At 43.9% G+C, this 18,910-nt stretch overlaps 1 protein-coding gene across 1 annotated transcript in view; it reads right to left on the bottom strand.

Annotated features, from left to right (window-relative positions):
* Positions 1 to 18,910, bottom strand: part of ADARB2 (adenosine deaminase RNA specific B2 (inactive)) — a 317,557-nt gene that overhangs the window by 48,857 nt on the left and 249,790 nt on the right. The window contains exon 4 of the mRNA XM_054191770.1: positions 13,403 to 13,517. Within this exon, the coding sequence (XP_054047745.1) occupies positions 13,403 to 13,517 (115 nt within the window). The remainder of the gene's footprint in view (positions 1 to 13,402; positions 13,518 to 18,910) is intronic.

Here is an 18,910-nt window from a genome sequence, read left to right as displayed (position 1 = left end):
CTTAATTCACATTGGACAGGATGGAGTTTGCAACTGCTCATGCCAGCATACAACTGGGATCACACTTTGGCTTCTCAGCAGCTGGCACAACGCGTAGAGAAACACCAGTCAATGTGCGAGCGCCTATTTCGCTGCATGTATTAGACCCTGCTAGCGGTAATGAAATCTATCTTCTTTTTCAACGTGACACCGTGATGACAACTCACTGCTTGGAATATATGCATTTTAAATTAGAAAAAATAATCAGAAAAATCAGGTTTGATTAATTAAAAAAAAAACCCACCTCTTTTATTGGGTTGGAGACAACTGACACAAAATCCCATGCAGTAAAAAGGAAAGCCAGAAATAATGATAGTGTAACATCAGCCCTTGTGAATAATTCATGGGGTACAATTTCATGTTATTTTAAATGGTGCTGCTTCTTTCTCTGATAAGTAATAATTTTATGCTCTTTCTTTACCTTTTTTAACAAATCAGTCAAAAGGATTGTCTATTGTTATCTACAAAAAAGTGTATTTGGAATAATTTTCAAGGCAGTTAATAGAGCTCTGATCACAGAGGAGTGGTTTTTTTTTTTTTTTAATACCTTCTACTCATAGCTGGATAAGTTCAGGTTTCCATTTCAGGTTTGTTTAGGGAAGGAAAATTTCTCGATGCTACATAGCACTGACAAGTCCCGCATTATTTTCTGTTATCTTCTTCCCTGGCAGCTCTACCACATCCTTAGAATGGCTTTAATTTTGTAATAAGAGACAGTCAAGACACGAAAGGGCAATGATGCTGGAAAAGCTGCCTGTGGGGACATTCCGTGGGCACAGTCCTGAGCCCCACAGCCCCAGGGCAGGTCCCCAGCTGGTGCAGAGCCCTGCGGGGGACTGTGCCACCAGGCTGCAGGCAATGTCCCACACAAAACACTGCTGCAAAAGAGGCGAAGAGCTCTTCTCATCTCCTCCCTGAAAAAGAGCAGGAAAAGGTCACGTTTCTCTTAAAAGGCGTTGAGAGAGTTGTCCCTGTTGGTTAATGCTTGCATGGTAGGTCTATGGTTAGAAGTGAGGGATGTGTTTACCCAGGTCCACCAGTCTGGGCTCTCTCCATTTTGCCCGCAACTTGGTGATGCATCTACAACCCCCCTCTTTTCTGAGGTTTCAAGAGGAGTGAAATCAAGATGCATGTGCGAGGAGGGAGCTGAGAGGGTGTTGCACAGCATAGCCTGCCCTCCAGCTTCAATGTAGAATATGCACTCCTGTCACAGGGAGCTCTGCTGTCCCCAGCTCCCCAGCAGGGACAACAAAAACACACTCCAAATGAATAAATATAGAATCATAGAATGGTTCAAGTTAGAAGGGATCTTAAAGACCATCTAGTTCCAACCCCCCTGCCATGGGCAGGGACACTTCCCACTAGACCAGGCTGCTCAAAGCCCCATCCAGCCTGGCCTTGAACACTTCCAGGGATGAGGCATCCACAACTTCTCTGGGTAACCCATTCCAGTGCCTCACCACCCTCACAGTAAAGAAATTCTTCCTAATATCCAATCTGAATCTCCCCTCCTTCAGTTTAAAACCGTCCCCCGCCCCACCCCGTCCTATTGCTCCACTCCTTGATGAAGAGTCCCTCCCCATATCTCCTGTAGGCCCCCTTTAGGTACTGGAAGGCTGCTATAAGGTCTCCCCGGAGCCTTCTCTTCTCCAGGCTGAATAACTCCAAATCTCTCAGCCTGTCCTCACAGGAGAGGTGCTCCAGCCCTCTGATCATCTTCGTGGCCCTTTGCTGGACCTGCTCCAACAGGTCCATGTCCTTCCTGTGCTGAAGGTTCCAGAGCTGGATGCAGTACTCCAGGTGGGATATGTAGCCATAAGACAAGAAGCGTGGAGGGTAGGCATGATTAACACCATGCATATAGCTATTATCAGCAAGCATTAAAAAGCCAGCCGTAAAGACTGTGCTGCAGCTCAATTTCTTCCCCCCTCCCAATTTCTGCTGTACCAGTGGTGGTGATTGTGATCATTTTAGTGACAAACAGGAGCTTCAGTGAGTTCCTGGCTGTATCCCATAGCTCACAACTGGGTGTCCCAAGGAGCTGCCCTGAGGTGGATGGGAGCAGCTGATTTGAAGAAGTGCCCAAAAAAATGGGAAAGAAGCAGCATGTTAAAGGCTTATGAAATGTAAGAGCAGAAGTCTGAAAGACAAATACGTGGCTAGCACATATTAGGAATAAAGAAATTGCTAACAGTGAGGTTAAAGATATTTAGGAGTATAAATGGAATGTAGGCTTTGAAATGCTGGAGCCGTGCAGGGATTTCTTTTCCTGACGTCAAACTGTGTGTTATGTGAAAGTGAATATATTATATTTCTGTGGGAAGAGAGGGTGTAAAAGCAGCCTCTCAGAGCTTTGTATTTTCTTCCTTTATTAATGTGTTGGGTAACCCTGCCTCTGACTGCGCTGCCTAGGGAAGGCTGTTCTCTGCAGTGCTCTTCATGTCCGTCAGCGAACAAGCAGGAGCAGCGGCACAGTCCTCTCTTCCCTGATCTCTGACCCCTCCGTGCAGGGTATTGTCTGAGAGTGGCCGTGGCTCTCCTTTCGCAGCCCAGCACAGGAAACTTTCCCCAATACCACGGGGTGTTCCTTTGTGAACAAATTCCAAATTCAGTTCTGCCAGAAGAAAAATCCTTTTCCGACACAAGCCGGTTTTGAACTGCTTGATCACATCGTCGGATGCCTGTAAAAGGACTTCTGCACTAATCCATTCTGCAAGACGGTTCTATGCAGGTCTTCCCAGTAAGCCTCATTCACAGGGAGGATTTCCCAGCCCCGAAAAGCATGGAGATTGCCAAAGGGGAGATGAATCAGAAAACATGGGGGAAACTGCTGAGGGCTGCAGAGGAGTTACCCAGCAGGAAAGAGCACAAAAATGATGTATGTAATACTTTGGTAAGTGACAACTATGAATGTGGTATAAGTTCCTCCAAGTATCTGAGGGGTGCAAACCCAAGGAGAGAGGTGGGTTCTAAATGGACAATTTAGAGCAGTATAACTGAGGACCTGGGATGAAATCACAGAAAATAAAAGTCAGGCTGAATAACTGGTGAGAATTATTAACCATGAGATCCGTTAGACTAGAATGGTCTCCCACGGTAGTGTTGCAAGCCCCATTGCTAATTGATTCATTTAAATCTAGACCAGAAAAAGCACTCGGGAATGCACCACGGGGAACAATCTTGCACTTGCAGGGAAATGGACTGGATGTTTAGTGGTCTTTCCCAGTTTTAATTTCTATGGTCCATTTCTCTCCTCCCCTTAACAGACGGACAGGATGAAATCCCATCAGCTTTGATCAGCTCCTTCCACGGGAGCGTGGAAGGAGACAGTGCTGTGCTTGTGTGCACCAGTGCCCTTTCCCTTCCCTTCCTCAATGGGGGCTTTGGAAATCTGGAGCGGGAGATGGGACAGTCAGACCAGGCTCCTGCATACTTCATCCCCATACCATATCCTCACGGATTTTTTTTTAACCTAAATTGATAGTGGCAGAAACAATGTTATTTGAGGGTCCTTTCCCTTCCTGTGAGTTGGAACATTGTTTTTCTCCTCCGGAAAGGAGAGCTCTGTAGGGGCTTACAGATAATTACTAATTTTAAAACAGGGCTGAACTGCACTTTTCCTGCCAGGTCCTGAGTGCATATGTCTGTTTTTCTCTAATAAATGCTACACCACTGATAACTGAGCATTAAGTAAATTGACAGTCTTATATGCTACTAAGAACCTTAATTGCAGTGAGAAAGGTTGAAATCCTGAATGTGGATTTTGGCAGATAAGCACAAGAAGAACTTTTTTTTTTTTTTTAAAAAAGAGTGCACTTAAGAGTGTACTTGCATTTAAAAAGTCTTCCTATGTGTTTTACTAGGTGAGTAAAGTAAAAGCAATGGTTGATGTCACTAAGCCTTTATTCATGCAAGAAAATTCTGGTTTTAGGATGAGATACACTGTTTGTATTGAGATTGGGACAATTTCCAGTTTGGCTTATCACAGAACAGAATGAAAGTCTGAACCTTCCAGGTCCTTGCTTCACTCACTTAAGGATGGAAACAGTAGTGCTTATTTTTCATTTACATGTTTTATGTTAATTATTATATCCATCCTTGTGGCCAATGCAACTATATGTGACACAAAGCCAGGGCCTTGCCGGCATCCAGGTTTTGGGAGGTGTTAGTTACTATTTCAATCAGAAATATTCTTTAAGCAGCAAGAACCTAAGCCCAGAGACAGTAAATGGCCTGGGATAAAAGGCTCAGCATCTGAGAAGAGCTAGCTGCTCTGAAATGGAAACCAGAACAACCAGTGGCCACAGCAGGGAAGATGTTTGCCACTGGAGCTGCCCAGAAGGCACTAGTAAGAAGTTCTGGAGACACCTACAGCTTGTGCAGCAGGTGGAAAATGGGGGTTCAATTCCCTTCCCAGGCTGCGTCATTGTCCCATGGGAGTGCCTGAAACTGCTGACATGAGAGGGGTGTTTTCCCCTGTTCTTGCTGAGCCTGTGCTGCCAAACAGCTAAGAGGACAGAGTTGGGTTAGCCAATAACAGCAACGAGGGGCTGTGCGATGTGCTGGTTGGGGTCCTCACCTCCAAAAGTGAAGCCCTGGTTCCGTACTTTCTCCCAGCTGGTGCATGCAATTTATCTAATTTCTGTTTAGTGTAAAATGTATAATCAGGCCTGCACAGATGACCTTGAAACTGTTTTCCCCCACTCTGTGCAAGTACAGCAGGCTACAGGGCTGTGTCCTATCTCATATTTTCCATTTCTAAGTAATGTATCTTGAACTATTTTCTGTTCCTTAGCACTGATTTAACAGAAGAGATGAAGAAACACCCAACGCTGCTTTTGTAGGAGGAGTGCTTGCGGTGGCATGCCTAAGCACGCATTTTCAAAGAAGTGATGAACCTGGTGGACCCACAGTTTTAACTGAAAAACCTCAGACGTTCTTTGAGCAGAAACCTAAATCTGTTGGGCTGCAGGGATCCTGGTCTGCCCATTATAGGTCCACATTACAAAATCCAGGAATACAGTTGCAGCTGTGGAAAAGAGATGCTCTTATGGAGTTAAAAATTATTTGGACAGAATCTGAAGATTATCGGTTTAAGGTTTATAACCAGAGGAAAACAGATTTCTGAGAAAGAGTGACAGATATGGTTTCTAACTACATATCTGTTTACCTATTTTAAAATATTTTGAGAAAACCTGTCATCTGGTGGTGATGTGTCAACCTGGGCACATCTAAGAGGTGGATAATGTTTCTGGGAACGTCAAATGACTTTCTGCCACATTCTTAAGAGCATCAGGCAACAGAAGGTGAAGAGACCTCATGAGATTTTCAAAAGCATGTCAGCAATTGGGCACCCAATTTCCGTCTTGGGAATCTAAGTCTCACTGAAACCCTGACTCTCACTGGGACTAGGCTTTTAGCATCCATCTAACTATGCAAATAGGACCCAAGAGCCTAAATTACTCCTGTAACTCTCTTCTTGAAGGGATTTCCCCTAGGCACTAATGTGTAAATTATTCACAGTTCCTCTAACTGATTTGGCTACTTGAATCCCACCTGAGATTGAGCAAATTGATAGGGCCTGAATTTTCTACTATATTTTACTACTTTGCAACTTTCCTATTTAAACTAAGGATCAGAAATCAATTGGCCATCAATATTCCTGACTGTACTTAGACGTCAGGCTTTATGGGTCTTAACATGACTGTAAAGATCCATGGAGACATATTGTCTGCTTTTTTCTGTTATTCCACTTAGCAATGATTAAGATCCGTTCCATGAGATACGGATAATAATTTCTCATCTTTTATCACAGCATGAAATTGCTATTTAGGGCTCTTTTGTCCAGTTCATCTTTATTTCATACAAGATAACTGAGAAGACCTCCTAGTTTGCTCTTAACATCAAAATGATTGTCAGCCTAAAAAAAAAAAGATAGAAGAAGAGAGAAAATTGAAGTAAGAAATCAACTCATAACCTTCTTCTATGAATGCCACGCTCCTGTGAAAAGGACTGAACTTTCTTAATGCTTCATTTTTAACAGAAAGCATGACAAAAAGTTCCTATCAGTATTTAAACTGCTAAGATTTGTCAAACACGAATGAGAAAATAGTGTTTAAACAGCAGTCTCATTTTGTCCATAATGATTATGGGAGGGGTTTTTCTTTGCAAAAAGGACCTCAGTAATAATAGATCATCTCTGCATTGGTGACAGGAATTCTTTACTGCGTCCAGCCATTTCAGGTAAAGCACAAATGTATGCCCATATCTGTTCAGAGCTGGCAGAGGCAAACTCTGTCTGTGGTGTAAATAAACACTGCGAGTGCTGCCTGGTTATAGATCGCAGCACTTGGTGTGCAGCTCACACCTCCACCTCCCACCCCGCGTTGCCCTGGGCTGGGGCTTCCTATGTCCCAGCTGGGGCCAGGCACCACAGTCCGTGCTCTCTCCTCGATGATCCATGCACTGGTAAAGCTGGCTGCCCTGCCTGGTCACCCGTGGTGGGACCATGCTCTTCGCTGAACCTTGCAAGAATTGCTTCTCGCCAGTGGCTCCTCAGCCTCTGGTGATCCGATAATCTGTGACTCCGTGCATCAGGCATGGACGTACATGAGAGTGCTGCGGTTTTGCATTTGTTGGCCTGTGTTAGAAAATACTAGCTTGCTTGCCCTTGATTTTTTCCAACTGTATCAACGGGCCTAATTAGAATAATAAAAAAAAATTATTTCTCCCTGTAAACTTCTCAATAAAAAGGTACAACAGACCAGTGGGTCAAAAGATGTCCAAATTGCATCTGTGAGACAGAGTCCAATAGGAAGGAAGGGAGCTGGTAGGTTACCTTAATCTGTGACAACAAGAAACATTATGTCCATCTCTTGTTATTGCTCATCCTGAAATGAAATATTGGTTGACCCTGGCCAAGAGCCAAACACCCACCCAGCCTCTCGCTCACCCCCCTTTCCTGTGGGACTCGGAGAAAATAGAAGGAAGGCAAGAAGACTCGTGGACTGAGATAAAGATAGTTCATGGTTGCTTGGCAAGACAAATGCCATAAACCCAAACGTCTCCCTCTTTTCCTTTCTCTGAACTTTTACTGCTGAGCACAATGTCTTACGGTGTGGAATATGCCCTTCATCAACTGGGGACAGCTGTCCTGGTTATGCCCCCTCCCAGCCTTTTGCCTACCCCCAGCCTACTTTCTGGGGACTGGAGAGAGAGAGAGAAAGTCTAGTCTCTTGGCAAGCACTGTCTAGCAACAGCCACAGCATTGGTGTTATCAACCGTGCTTTAGCCACAAATGCAAAATGCTATGAGGAAAGTTAACTCCATCCATCACGTGCCTGGATATGCATGTTTTGAGGTGATGGTTTGTGTTTGACATGATGTTATCCAGGCTGTCTTTTCCACAGGTGAAATGATGGTCTTAATTCACCATATGTGAACCCATCATATCTTCAGAGAAGTCAGCATACAATAAAACTTAGGTCCTCATATTAATACTACGCTACAGTAACAACTATATTTATTGTTCCACTTAAAGACATTCCATGGGAATATGGAAGATCTGAATGCAATGTCTTACTTGTTAAACAATTTTTCCTAGAGTCAATCAGACAATTTTTTTTTGATAGAAAAATCTTCTCTGAATGTGTTTCAACAAAATTAGAATGTGTTAGAGGACCGGCAGATTTCAAATACATTACAACTGGAGAATTGTTAAATAATTTACTTCAACCGTTCCATCTTTTGAAATGTTTAGTTCAAGATCTGTTATGCTAGTTTTTGAATTATTATTATATTCATTTATTACATTACATCAGATCACATCAGCTGGTATCCAGTGTGATGACTTGCTCCTACCTAGGCAGATTGATAACCTTGAAAAAGGTTATCTTGATGTCTACTAATCAAATGTTTTGAAAACTTGCCTTCACAAGAGTACATTGAGATTTTAACTTTTCATCACAATTCAGAGCAAAGCATATCTAAGTACATTGGACTGCCTGTTTTTCTGACTGGCAATTTATTACTGCGGAACATTCACAGTCAGTCAATAACATCATTTTCTACATTTTTTTCTTTCTCCTACTTTGGAATTTGCCCTGGGTGTTACAGCATAAGTCAATTACAGTGCCCAAATGTAACTCTCTTTGGTTTCCCTGGGAAACTAAAACGGCAGAAAAAATGTCAGAGTTCAGGAAAAGAAAACCAATCTAACACACTTCTGTTTCGTCTGTAGAGATTTTGTATTATCTTAACAGCAGTTATCGCAGAATCACATTGTGCTTTTCACCAGCTTTGTCTGAAAACTGTACAAGCAGATAAATCTGTTTCTATTTGGGATGACATTAAATTGAAATGAAAGTAAAAGGAAATTAATTTTTGTCTGTTATGGTTGTGTATGGTACTAAAAGCAAGAAGACATTACCAGATTTGTTTTTGTTGATGTCATTAGTAAATTGTTTACAGAGATCTAAGGGTTTTTCTGCCAAATTATATGTTAAAAACACAGGAAATTGGTACTTATTGGAGTGTTTGATGTGGAAAACCTGTCTGTGACATCTTTGAACAGAGTGTGTCAAGATCCTTGCTACCTCTGGGAATGACGGTGGGGAACAGACCACAAATCTGCAGCTTTAGTACAGAAAATAATGACACAAATGGCAAATGATTCGTCTTGCCGTGGTTGGCAGACATTCTCGTGCTGGAATGAACTCAAATCTTCCTGGAAAATGTATGAATATAAGGCTGTTTCTAGCTTTGCATCTTCTGTGAATCACTTCATATCTGTGAGTTTCTTTTCTAGGCTCCACAAAACCAGTAAGATATTGACAAATTGGATGGCTGACAGATTGAAGGAATTCATAAAAGGGAATTCAAAATTAAAAAAGAAGCCCCGAGGGAAATAGTTTGTGAACATAAGCAGAATTACACTTTGTCTTAATGCTGACTAAGAAGAAATATGAAATACAAATGTGTAAAATCTCACTAAGGGCATAGGACTCATAAAAAAACCCAGTGGGAGGACGCTTTTACCCCTTCCCCAAAGAAAAGGCACAGACAGCCCCAGCTGCCCAGCAGGACTCGCAGGGCTCTGGATGTGCCCCTTCCCTCCCCAAGCACTGCAGGCACTCAGCAGCTGCCGTGTTGGAACATACGACGCCTCTGGGTGACTTTCCTTCCCACATGGCATGGGGTTTTACACTGTCCTTCATATGACTGTGTACTGGGCTTGCGTGGCAAGGTTTTGGTAGTGGAGGGGCTACGTGGCTTCTGTAAGAAGCTGCTAGAAGCTTCCCCCATGTCTGACAGAGCCAAAGCGAGCCGGCTCCAAGACAGACCTGCTGCTGGCCAAGGCCAGGCCCATCAGCGATGATGGTGGCACCTCCAGGATAACATATTTAAGAAGGGGAAAAAACTGCTGTGCCACAACAGCCAAAGAGAGGAGTGAGAATACGTGAGAGCAACAGCTCTGCAGACACCAACGTCAATGAAGAAGGAGGGGGAGGAGGTGCTTCAGGCACCAGAGCAGAGATTTCCCTGCAGCCCATGGTGAAGATGATGGTGAGGCAGGCTGTTCCTCTGCAGCCCGTGGAGGTCCACAGTGGAGCAGATGTCCACCTGCGGCCCATGGAGGACCCCACGCTGGAACAGGTGGATGCCCGAAGGAGGCCGTGACCCCGTGGGAAGCCTGCACTGAAGCAGGGTCCTGGCAGGACCTGTGGCCCCATGGAGAGGAGTCCACCCTGGAGCAGGTTTGCTGGCAGGACTTGTGACTCCATGGGGGATCCATGCTGGAGCAGTTCTTGAAGAATTGCTGCCCATGGGAAGGACCCATGTTAGAGAAGTTCATGGAGGACTGTCTCCCATGGGAGGAACCCCACACTGGAGCACGGGAAGAGTGTGAAGAGGAAGAAGCTGCAGAAACAAGGTGTGATGAATGGACTGCAACTCGCATTCTCTATCCTCCTGCACCGCTTGGAGAGAGGAGGTAGAGAAGTCCAGAAGGAAGTTGAGCCTGGGAAGAAGGGAGGGGTGGGGGGAAGGTGTTTTAAGATTTGGGTTTACTTCTCATTATTTGATTGGTAATAAATTAAATTAATCTTCCTGAGTTGAGTCTGTTTTGCCCATGATGGTAATTGCTGAGTGATTTCTCTGTCCTTATCTGGACACATGAGCCTTTTGTTATGTTTTCTCTCCCATGTCCACCTGAGGAGGGGAGTGATAGAATGACTTTGTTGGGCACCTGGAGTCCAGCCAGGGTCAACCCACCACAGACTGCTTCTTTGGTCATACAGCAACAAGGCTGCATTGGCTCCATCATGCTTTTTAAAGCAAGTCTAGACCTGGACTAAAAGATGGAGAGACTGTACCTTGGCAAGGTAGGAATGGGATGGAATTCTTACAGGGAAAACACTGAGTGTAAGAAAACTGAACAGGGACACTGAGCTGGGTACAGTCTCCCCTTGAAAAGTCGTTAGAGCAACAATTCTTGGCTCTTGTAACTTAACTACTTACACAAGGTGTATTTAAGCTTTCTTCCTTATGGTCCTCTTTGGAAAGGGCTCCTCTAAATAAATCATACCACTTTGTTTACATATGATGAGTGCCACAGTCAAGAAATCTGACTGTGACAAGGTAGCTGGGTCTAGTGTGCATCTTTCACATCCCAGTCAGTCACACTCTCCCTTTTATTTTTCTTGGTACTAGATATGTCTCCTGTGGTCTTATAGCACTTATACACCGTGTTTTGTGTTTGTACAACATTGTGCCTTTGCAGCACTTAAAAAATGGAAGTCTCATCCATTATCCCAGATCCTAAAGTAGTATACAAAATCATAGAATCATAGGATTGGAAGGGACCTCTGGAGATCATCTAGTCCAACCCCCCTGCCAGAGCAGGGTCACCCAGAGCAGGTTGCACAGGAACGCGTCCAGGTGGGTTTTGAATGTCTCCAGAGACAGAGACTCTACCACCTCTCTGGGCAGCCTGTTCCAGTGCTCTGCCACCCTCAGGGTAAAGAAGTTCCTTCCCATGTTTAGGTGGAACTTCCTGTGCTCAAGTTTGTGCCCATTACCTCTTGTCCTGTCCCCCGGCACCACTGAAAAGAGCCTGGCCCCATCCTCCTGACACCCACCCTTGCAGTATTTATAAGTGTTGATAAGGTCCCCCCTCAGCCGTCTTTTTTCCAGACTGAAGAGACCCAAATCCCTCAGCCTTTCCTCATAAGAGAGGTGTTCCAGTCCCCTAATCATCCTTGTAGCCCTTTGCTGCACCCTCTCCAGCAGTTCCCTGTCCTTCTTGAGCCGGGGAGCCCAGAACTGGACACAGTACTCCAGGTGTGGCCTCACCAAGGCAGAGTAGAGGGGGAGGATGACCTCCCTCGACCTGCTGGCCACACTCTTCTTGATGCACCCCAGGATGCCATTGGCCTTCTTGGCCACGAGGGCACATTGCTGGCTCATGGTCATCCTGTTGTCCACCAGGACTCCCAGGTCTCTTTCAGCTGAGCTGCTCTCCAGCAGGTCAGCGCCCAACCTGTACTGGTGCATGTGGTTACTCCTCCCCAGGTGCAGCACCCTACACTTGCCCTTATTGAATTTCATAAGGTTCCTCTTTGCCCAGGTCTCCGACCTGTCCAGGTCTCTCTGTATGGCGGCACAGCCTTCCGGTGTGTCAGCCACCCCTCCCAGCTTCGTGTCATTGGTGAACTTGCTGAGGGTGCACTCTACCCCCTCAGCCAGGTCATTGATGAATATATTGAAGAGGACTGGACCCAGTACTGACCCCTGGGGAACACCACTCGTCACTGACCTCCAACTAGACTCTGTGTCCCTAATCATGACCCTCTGAGCTCTGTCTTTCAAGCAGTTATCTATCCACCTTACTGTCCATTCATCAAGCCCACTCTTCCTAAGCTTCCCTATGAGGATGCTGTGGGAGACCGTGTTGAACGCCTTGCTTAAGTCAAGGTAGGCCACATCTACCGCCCTCCCCTCATCTATCCATCCAGTCATGCCATCATAGAAGGCTATCAGATTAGTCAGACATGATTTCCCCTTGGTGAATCCATGTTGAGTACTTCTGATAGCTTTCTTTTCCTCCACATGCCTTGAGATGATGCCCAGAACGAGCTGTTCCATCATCTTTCCAGGGATGGAGGTGAGGCTGACCGGCTTGTAGGTCACTTCCCGGCTCCCCCTTCTTGCCTTTTTTGAAGACTGGAGTGACATTGGCTTTCCTCCAGTCCTCAGGCACCTCGCCTGTTCTCCAGGACCTTTCAAAGATGACAAATCAAAGCAGATTAAGCATAATAATAACAAATTCAGCTGAGGAAAGTTCAGTTCCAGTCAGAGGTGGAAAAGACTTTTAGGTCAACCTCTCTACTTCTAATTTCAGGAGAGGCTTTCTCAATATTTTCACATCAGAAAGGAGGAGAGTAAGTTACTCTGCACAGAACTCTTAGCTGTATTTAGTTTCTGTGGTTGGAAAAGATCCAGCAGATAATCCCGTCTCCATCCTGTTGCCTCGCAATATTCACAAATGTCCCTATTGAATCCAGCTAATGTAATTGTTGAAAGGAAGGAGTAAGACAAGCCTAGATGAATTATACATGCCTCTTCCCTCTGAGTTTATCCTCTCATTTCTAAACTCAATCAATTGCTCCATGCGTCTGAATGAGAAGGAAGTTTATGGCAGCATCTCCACCGCTGACATCCTCATAAATACTCAGGTACCCCAACTGAGGTGTGCTCACAAAAAAGAAAGACCATCTATGCAACAGTTTCATCAAAGGGCTAAAGATTTCTGTATAGTATATGTCCATCAGTTAAGTCTTAACGGGATGAATATAAAATTTTCGTCCTGCTGATAAGTATTTCCCACAGTTAGAGCAGAGCAGAATTAAAACTATGCAAACCCTGGGTTTTGTTTCTTTTGATTGGAAAGGAAATGGGCCAAGATTTGCTTTTATTGTCTATCTAAAACAAGGTTTATGGTAGCCTTGTACAACAAGAACTCGGTGTTTCCAGATCTAAAACAGCAATTAATAAATAATACAACTTCTTATTGATAATTAAAACTACCCCATCTATCAGGAAATGCAAAATCAGGCAGGTCTGTATTTTGCCCTGTAAAGAAAGCAATGTAAGGACATATTTATGAATAAATCTTTACCTCTGTTGCCAATATTTTTTGTGTGAACTTACCTGAGGTGTAAATATTTAATGCTTCTTTTCTCCGCATTACTATTTATTTTTCGGTGTGGGAGTAAAGGCATCCTTCAATACTGTGGACCAGGTAAATAATGTATTATTTAGTCACGAAAAATGCCAGAGGAAAATAAATGAGAGGATATCTTACCGTTGGTCATCACAATGCTTGCAAGAGTTTTGTGGCGTGCATGCATGGAAGTGAAATTGTCTGTCAGCTCCTGGAACTTCTGTGCAACCATTTGGTATATGGAATCGGCAAAATCCTGAAAGAGACAGTCAGAAAGAATTTTTTCACTTTCTTTGATTGAGGCACTTGGGCGTTTCTGCAGATTAGTCACCTGCTGTCAACTGCTGAGAGGTCCCTTTTAGAATTAGACACCACCTACTTAAGCAAAGATAAAAGGAGTATTTCTCTGTCGACTACCCACATCACCCTCAGAAATGGCCAAATGAAATGAATTAAAGCTAGAGACCCATATTGACTAGGATTAGTGGTAAAGGGAGAAGATTTCAAGATTGACTTTTTTCAGCCTCCGAGACCTTGGTCCAGAATCAGTTCAAAGAAAATTTGTTGGTCCTTAAAGCATTTTATTGTTGTGAGCTGAAGAGGTGGACGCATTTCCCACAAAACCGCTCAGTTCCATGAGCCCACTGAAGCCTTCCATTAGCCCACTGAAGCCTAAGAGCTGAGCTGAGGCCTGGGTTATACGTAAAGACCACCTATTTCTGTATTCAAGGTGAGTTTTTAATGACTCACAGCTACTGAGATAAAATGATCAGCTCAGGAATCTGGGCTATATTTAATGCTGTCAGAGGAGTACCATGGTCTGCCTTGCTTCCACCTCGACAGCCACTGGGAGGAAGGGAAGGGGAACAATCTACCAAAGATGTTGGTTGCACGAGTTCACTGGTGTGCGGTAGTGCTGAAGACTGGTTTGACAGGTCTCCCCCTGTGCACAACAGCTTTGTTGATAGGTCGAATTTTCCCATGGACTGGGCTCTAGAGGCTGTGTGGTCTGAACCCTCAGGTCTGAGTGAGTCCAGTCACCAGGAGAGCCTTGGGAAGCCGATAACGGAAGCCAAGCTGGGTAAAAGGTCTAAAAGTGAATTCTGCACACTGCATATGGATGCATATGAAGCTAAACCAGCTCTGGTGCTCCTGAGAACACCACTACTTGGACCATTTCCCTGCTGCAAAGTTTAGTATCTTTTCATTTACTTAATCTCTGCACTTTGTTTGGCTCAGAGCCTTTCAAGCATACATTAGAGATAAGTCAGAGAAACACTGTTTGTGAGCATGAGTTGCTCCTAAAGTGCTTTGCAAGTTTGAACATATAAAAGTAAGAGCCAAAGGATTTTTTTCTTTTTTTTCATTTGCGCTGCATGATTTCCTGTGGGAAGCCAAGCTGTACATACAAATCCTTCTGGGAGCAGTTCCCGGGGACTAGATCTTACTCTGGGGTGATGACAGGAGACCTCCTGGCATCCAGCAGTCTGGTTAGCCCCGAGTGATCGTATCTTTGTTAGGAAAAGCGGCTCGACCAAGCAACAATTCCAGTCTTTCTCCTGGTGCTGGGCTAAGCTACCTGGGGAGGTCCCAGTAAAACAGGTCCCTTTGGATTCAACCGGTTTCTTTAAATGGGTTCATGGCACACGTGGAGGTGAGGCTGACTCTGATATTCAGCCTCCCTCACCCTGAAAGATCCAGAGCCATGCAGAAGTAAGGAAATGTATTTAAGAAGATCATACCCATTTTTTTTTTCCCCCCCAAACTGTTAATGTTGATGAAAACGTGTTGGCGAAAACACAGTATTTTAAATTGGGAGAACACACAGCTATTTTTCAGAGAAAAGCAGATTCTAATTCACAAATATTATCAGTAGTACTACTGCCACTGAGAGCCTCTGCGGGCTGTATACCATATGTTTCTACAGTTTGCTGCAGAAAGTCAGATTAATTTTTAAACATTATTATAGCAAATATAAAAAATCCAATTAAATAAATCATGACAACAAACCGGCAACACCCTTTTCATAAAACCTGGCATATTTTTTCCATGGAAAATCCTTGCGAGTGATTGCAATTTGCTCAAATAGGTTGTCTTTGACATACTAATTTTTCTTTGTTTTGCCAAATGCAGCTTTCCAAGGCATTGCTCTGGGAACAAACCATTTGCCCAAAAAGGCAGTTTAATGTAACATAGAATAAAATACACTGGCTTGTTGCAAAAGAAGGAAAGAGGCATATAACCCTTTCTGGGAGATGCATGCAAAATTCTATGCTAGAATTAGATGAAAACTAAGAAAAATTATCAAGAACAGTTTGACAGTTCCTAAATGGAATTTCACTTTGACTGCGTTTATACCTCTTCTAATCTAATTGTCCACAACCACCATGTGAGCAAAGTATTGCTCATACAGAGCTTCTGAAGGATGAATTTTGGGTCAATTCTCATTTGTCAAGCATCAGGGCACCCTTGTGATATAAATGCAATTATAGTTGCTTTACAGATGAATGAGTGAAGGCACTAAAAGGGTGAGGGACTGGTCCAGGGGAATAGCATGGAGCTGGGCACAGCCAGGTGTTCTGATTTCCTGATGCTCTGGCTAAGTGCTCAGCGCTGGAACACTGCCTGTCTTTCATAATATGAAAGTTTGCTCCTAAACTTGTTTTCCCTACTGAAGAGTGACTTCATCCATAACGGAAAACCAAAGTGTATTTGCAGGACTGATATAACTGGGTCCCATATGGTGAACTGAAAATCTGATCAGCTTTATTTAGACTAGAAATAAAGAAGAAGAAGAAGAAGAAAAAAAGAGTATCTCAATAAAACTATCTGCACCATCATTTAAAAAAAGAATCAAATCATAAATTTCATCTACTGCAGTATTGCAGTCCAATCCATGCCTGCATTTCTAGAGAACCCTCCAAATCTGCATCCCAGGGCATTTTGCACTCATTAAGAGTTAATTAGCTTAGAGGCACATACAATTCCTAAAAGAATCATTTTAAAAATGCTAAATAGAACAAATAACTTTTAACTTTGGATTTAGAAATCCCCACAGTCAGAGCTTTCTTTACTTCATTTGGCAGTAGGTTCCAAAGCCAGAGTGCAAAGAGTCTCACTAAAGGCAAAATAACGACATGACTTCAGATAACATTTGGGGACGATAAGGAATTCGGCATTTGCTGATCTCAAGGAGTGACCTGGGACATTAAAGAACAGCAAATCCATTAAATGTGAAGCCTCTTAGCTAAAATAAGTCAGGCGAATATTTTTTGTCTTGAATCCATTGCCTAAAACGATGCCAGTGAAATTAATAGAAGCAAAGGAGTGACAGACATGAATACAGGTAGGATGCAGGAAAAACAACCAGAAACATAGTGTCAAATCTAAGAGGTCATTTACAGGTTTCATATTGCCCCAGGTTTTCAAATGGATATTTCAAAGTACAATGGAAAGGAGGAAAAGGAGCAGTCTATTTTAGCAGATGGAGAAAAATAAGAAGTCAATAGATGGACTGCTCAGCCCTGTAAGGGATATGATACCCCGAGGATTGATGCATGTAATGCAGCGTAATTGTAGGGCCTTGAATCCTTGAAAAGCTGGCCCCATGTCAGAGCTGAGTATGAGGTTAGATTTCTGACCTATACCCATAAGTTACAAGAGGTGTAGAGTGCTGCCTTCCTCTCCAACACATGCCACGGCAGCTGTTTGGCCCAGTCCATCCATGTGCACCATTAGGTGATTCTGCCCCTCTACTCCGCTCTGGTGAGACCCCACCTGGAGTACTGCGTGCAGCTCTGGAGTTCTCACCACAAGAAGGACATGGACCTGTTGGAGCAAGTCCAGCGGAGGGCCACGAAGATGATCAGAGGGCTGGAGCACTTCTCCTGTGAGGACAGGCTGAGAGAGTTGGGGTTATTCAGCATGGAGAAGAGAAGGCTGCAGGGAGACCTTATTGCAGCCTTCTAGTACCCAAAGGGGGCCTACAGGAAGGATGGGGAGGGACTCTTTATCAGGGAGTGGAGCGATAGGATGAGGGGGGACGGTTTCAAACTGAAAGAGGGGAGATTTAGATTGGATATTAGGAAGAAATTCTGTACTGTGAGGGTGGTGAGACACTGGCACAGGTTGCCCAGAGAAGCTGTGGCTGCCCCATCCCTGGAAGTGTTCAAGGCCAGGCTGGATGGGGCTTTGAGCAGCCTGGTCTAGTGGGAGGTGTCCCTGACCACGGCCGGGGGGGTTGGAACTAGGTGATCTTTAGGGTTCCCTTCCAACCCAAACCACTCTGTGATTCTATGATTCTATGAATGAAATCAGTGACAGCATTTCTGTCTATATAGTCTTTAGACTGGATTTCAATGTTTTTACAACAACAAAACTGGTTACAAATATATCTAATGCATACAGGACAGATACAGTGGAGATCAGAGTTGGTACATTTACCCCTGCTCAGTTTAGAACCATTACAGAGATTTTCTTGCTTTACTGTTAAACAATAATCCTAGGCTATTAAGAGATACATATCCAGATGATCATTCCCGATAGGCTATAAACCATAAAAATTCAACTACTGATGGCTATTGTGAGCCTGGTTGCACTTTTGGGATACAGGCTAGGCTATATCGTCTGCCACTAGAAATAACTTAAAAACCATACACAAAAGGAACCATTCTTTTGTTATTGTCTATTATCAAAACAATTAATCTGAGAGAAAAGTTGTGTTTGGTGATACCACAGTTCATACTGCCAGATATGAGTGAAAATAAAAGTCTCCATCTGGAGTAAATACGAGAGCCAAATACATCTTGGCAGCTTCTGAACAACTATCGGGTTGGTAGTAGAAAAAGGGAAAATTTGAGAAGATGGGGGGAAAAAGAGTAGAAACATTCCTTGTGAAAGAAATTCAGTGCAATTAATAGAGGTGCATGCAATTGCACTGATCACCCAATGGCAGAGAAATAGCAGCCTGGGGCAAGGGGACAGAAGAGAAAGAAATAAAAAGATATGGACAGTCAGAACTCTGAAAACGTTTACCAAGGCACATAAGAAAATAAATCCTCAAATACTCTTTGAGTGCTGGACCTAGGAGGGACTTATGCTTAGGGTTTTAATCCCCTTGGAAAACTGGGGTCTGGTGCAAAAACGCCACTGAAGCCAGTGGAAGCATGCCTGAATCAAAAGTCCTCCAGGTAAGGCTCAACTGGCAAAGTTGGGAATTCAAGCTTGCCCGTGCCCTGGCTGGGCAGGGTGACCTTGCCCATGCCGGCTTTGTTGGGAGGAAAAACCACAACTTTCCAGAAGAACTGACCTTCCGGGTGCTGAGTTTCTTTCAAATCCCCTGCTTTCATTCCCCTGCTATCAAAATCTTAGCTTTCACAAGTCCTCACTTAGATTTTTCTGTACAAACTTTTGTCTCAGAGAAAATTTCTTTGAGATCAAAACTTTGCTCGGCCTTATTAATGCAGTCAGTGATATGAGTAAGGCAAATAAGACTACTAGGCCCACACCAAGGGGCAGATCTGCTCTTGGTTGCACTCAAGCCATGAACAGTGCCTAAATACCTACTGTCACTGGTGGAAGCAACAGTTACTCGTGCAGGTGCCTGGCAGATGAAAGAAAACATAATGCTAAAATTTTCACTGTGAAAAA

This window comes from Rissa tridactyla, chromosome 2 (genome assembly GCF_028500815.1).
Source record: "Rissa tridactyla isolate bRisTri1 chromosome 2, bRisTri1.patW.cur.20221130, whole genome shotgun sequence".
NCBI lineage: Eukaryota > Metazoa > Chordata > Aves > Charadriiformes > Laridae > Rissa > Rissa tridactyla.
The sequence above is the reverse complement of the archived record's forward strand: the minus strand, read 5'-3'. Positions and strand labels throughout refer to the sequence as shown.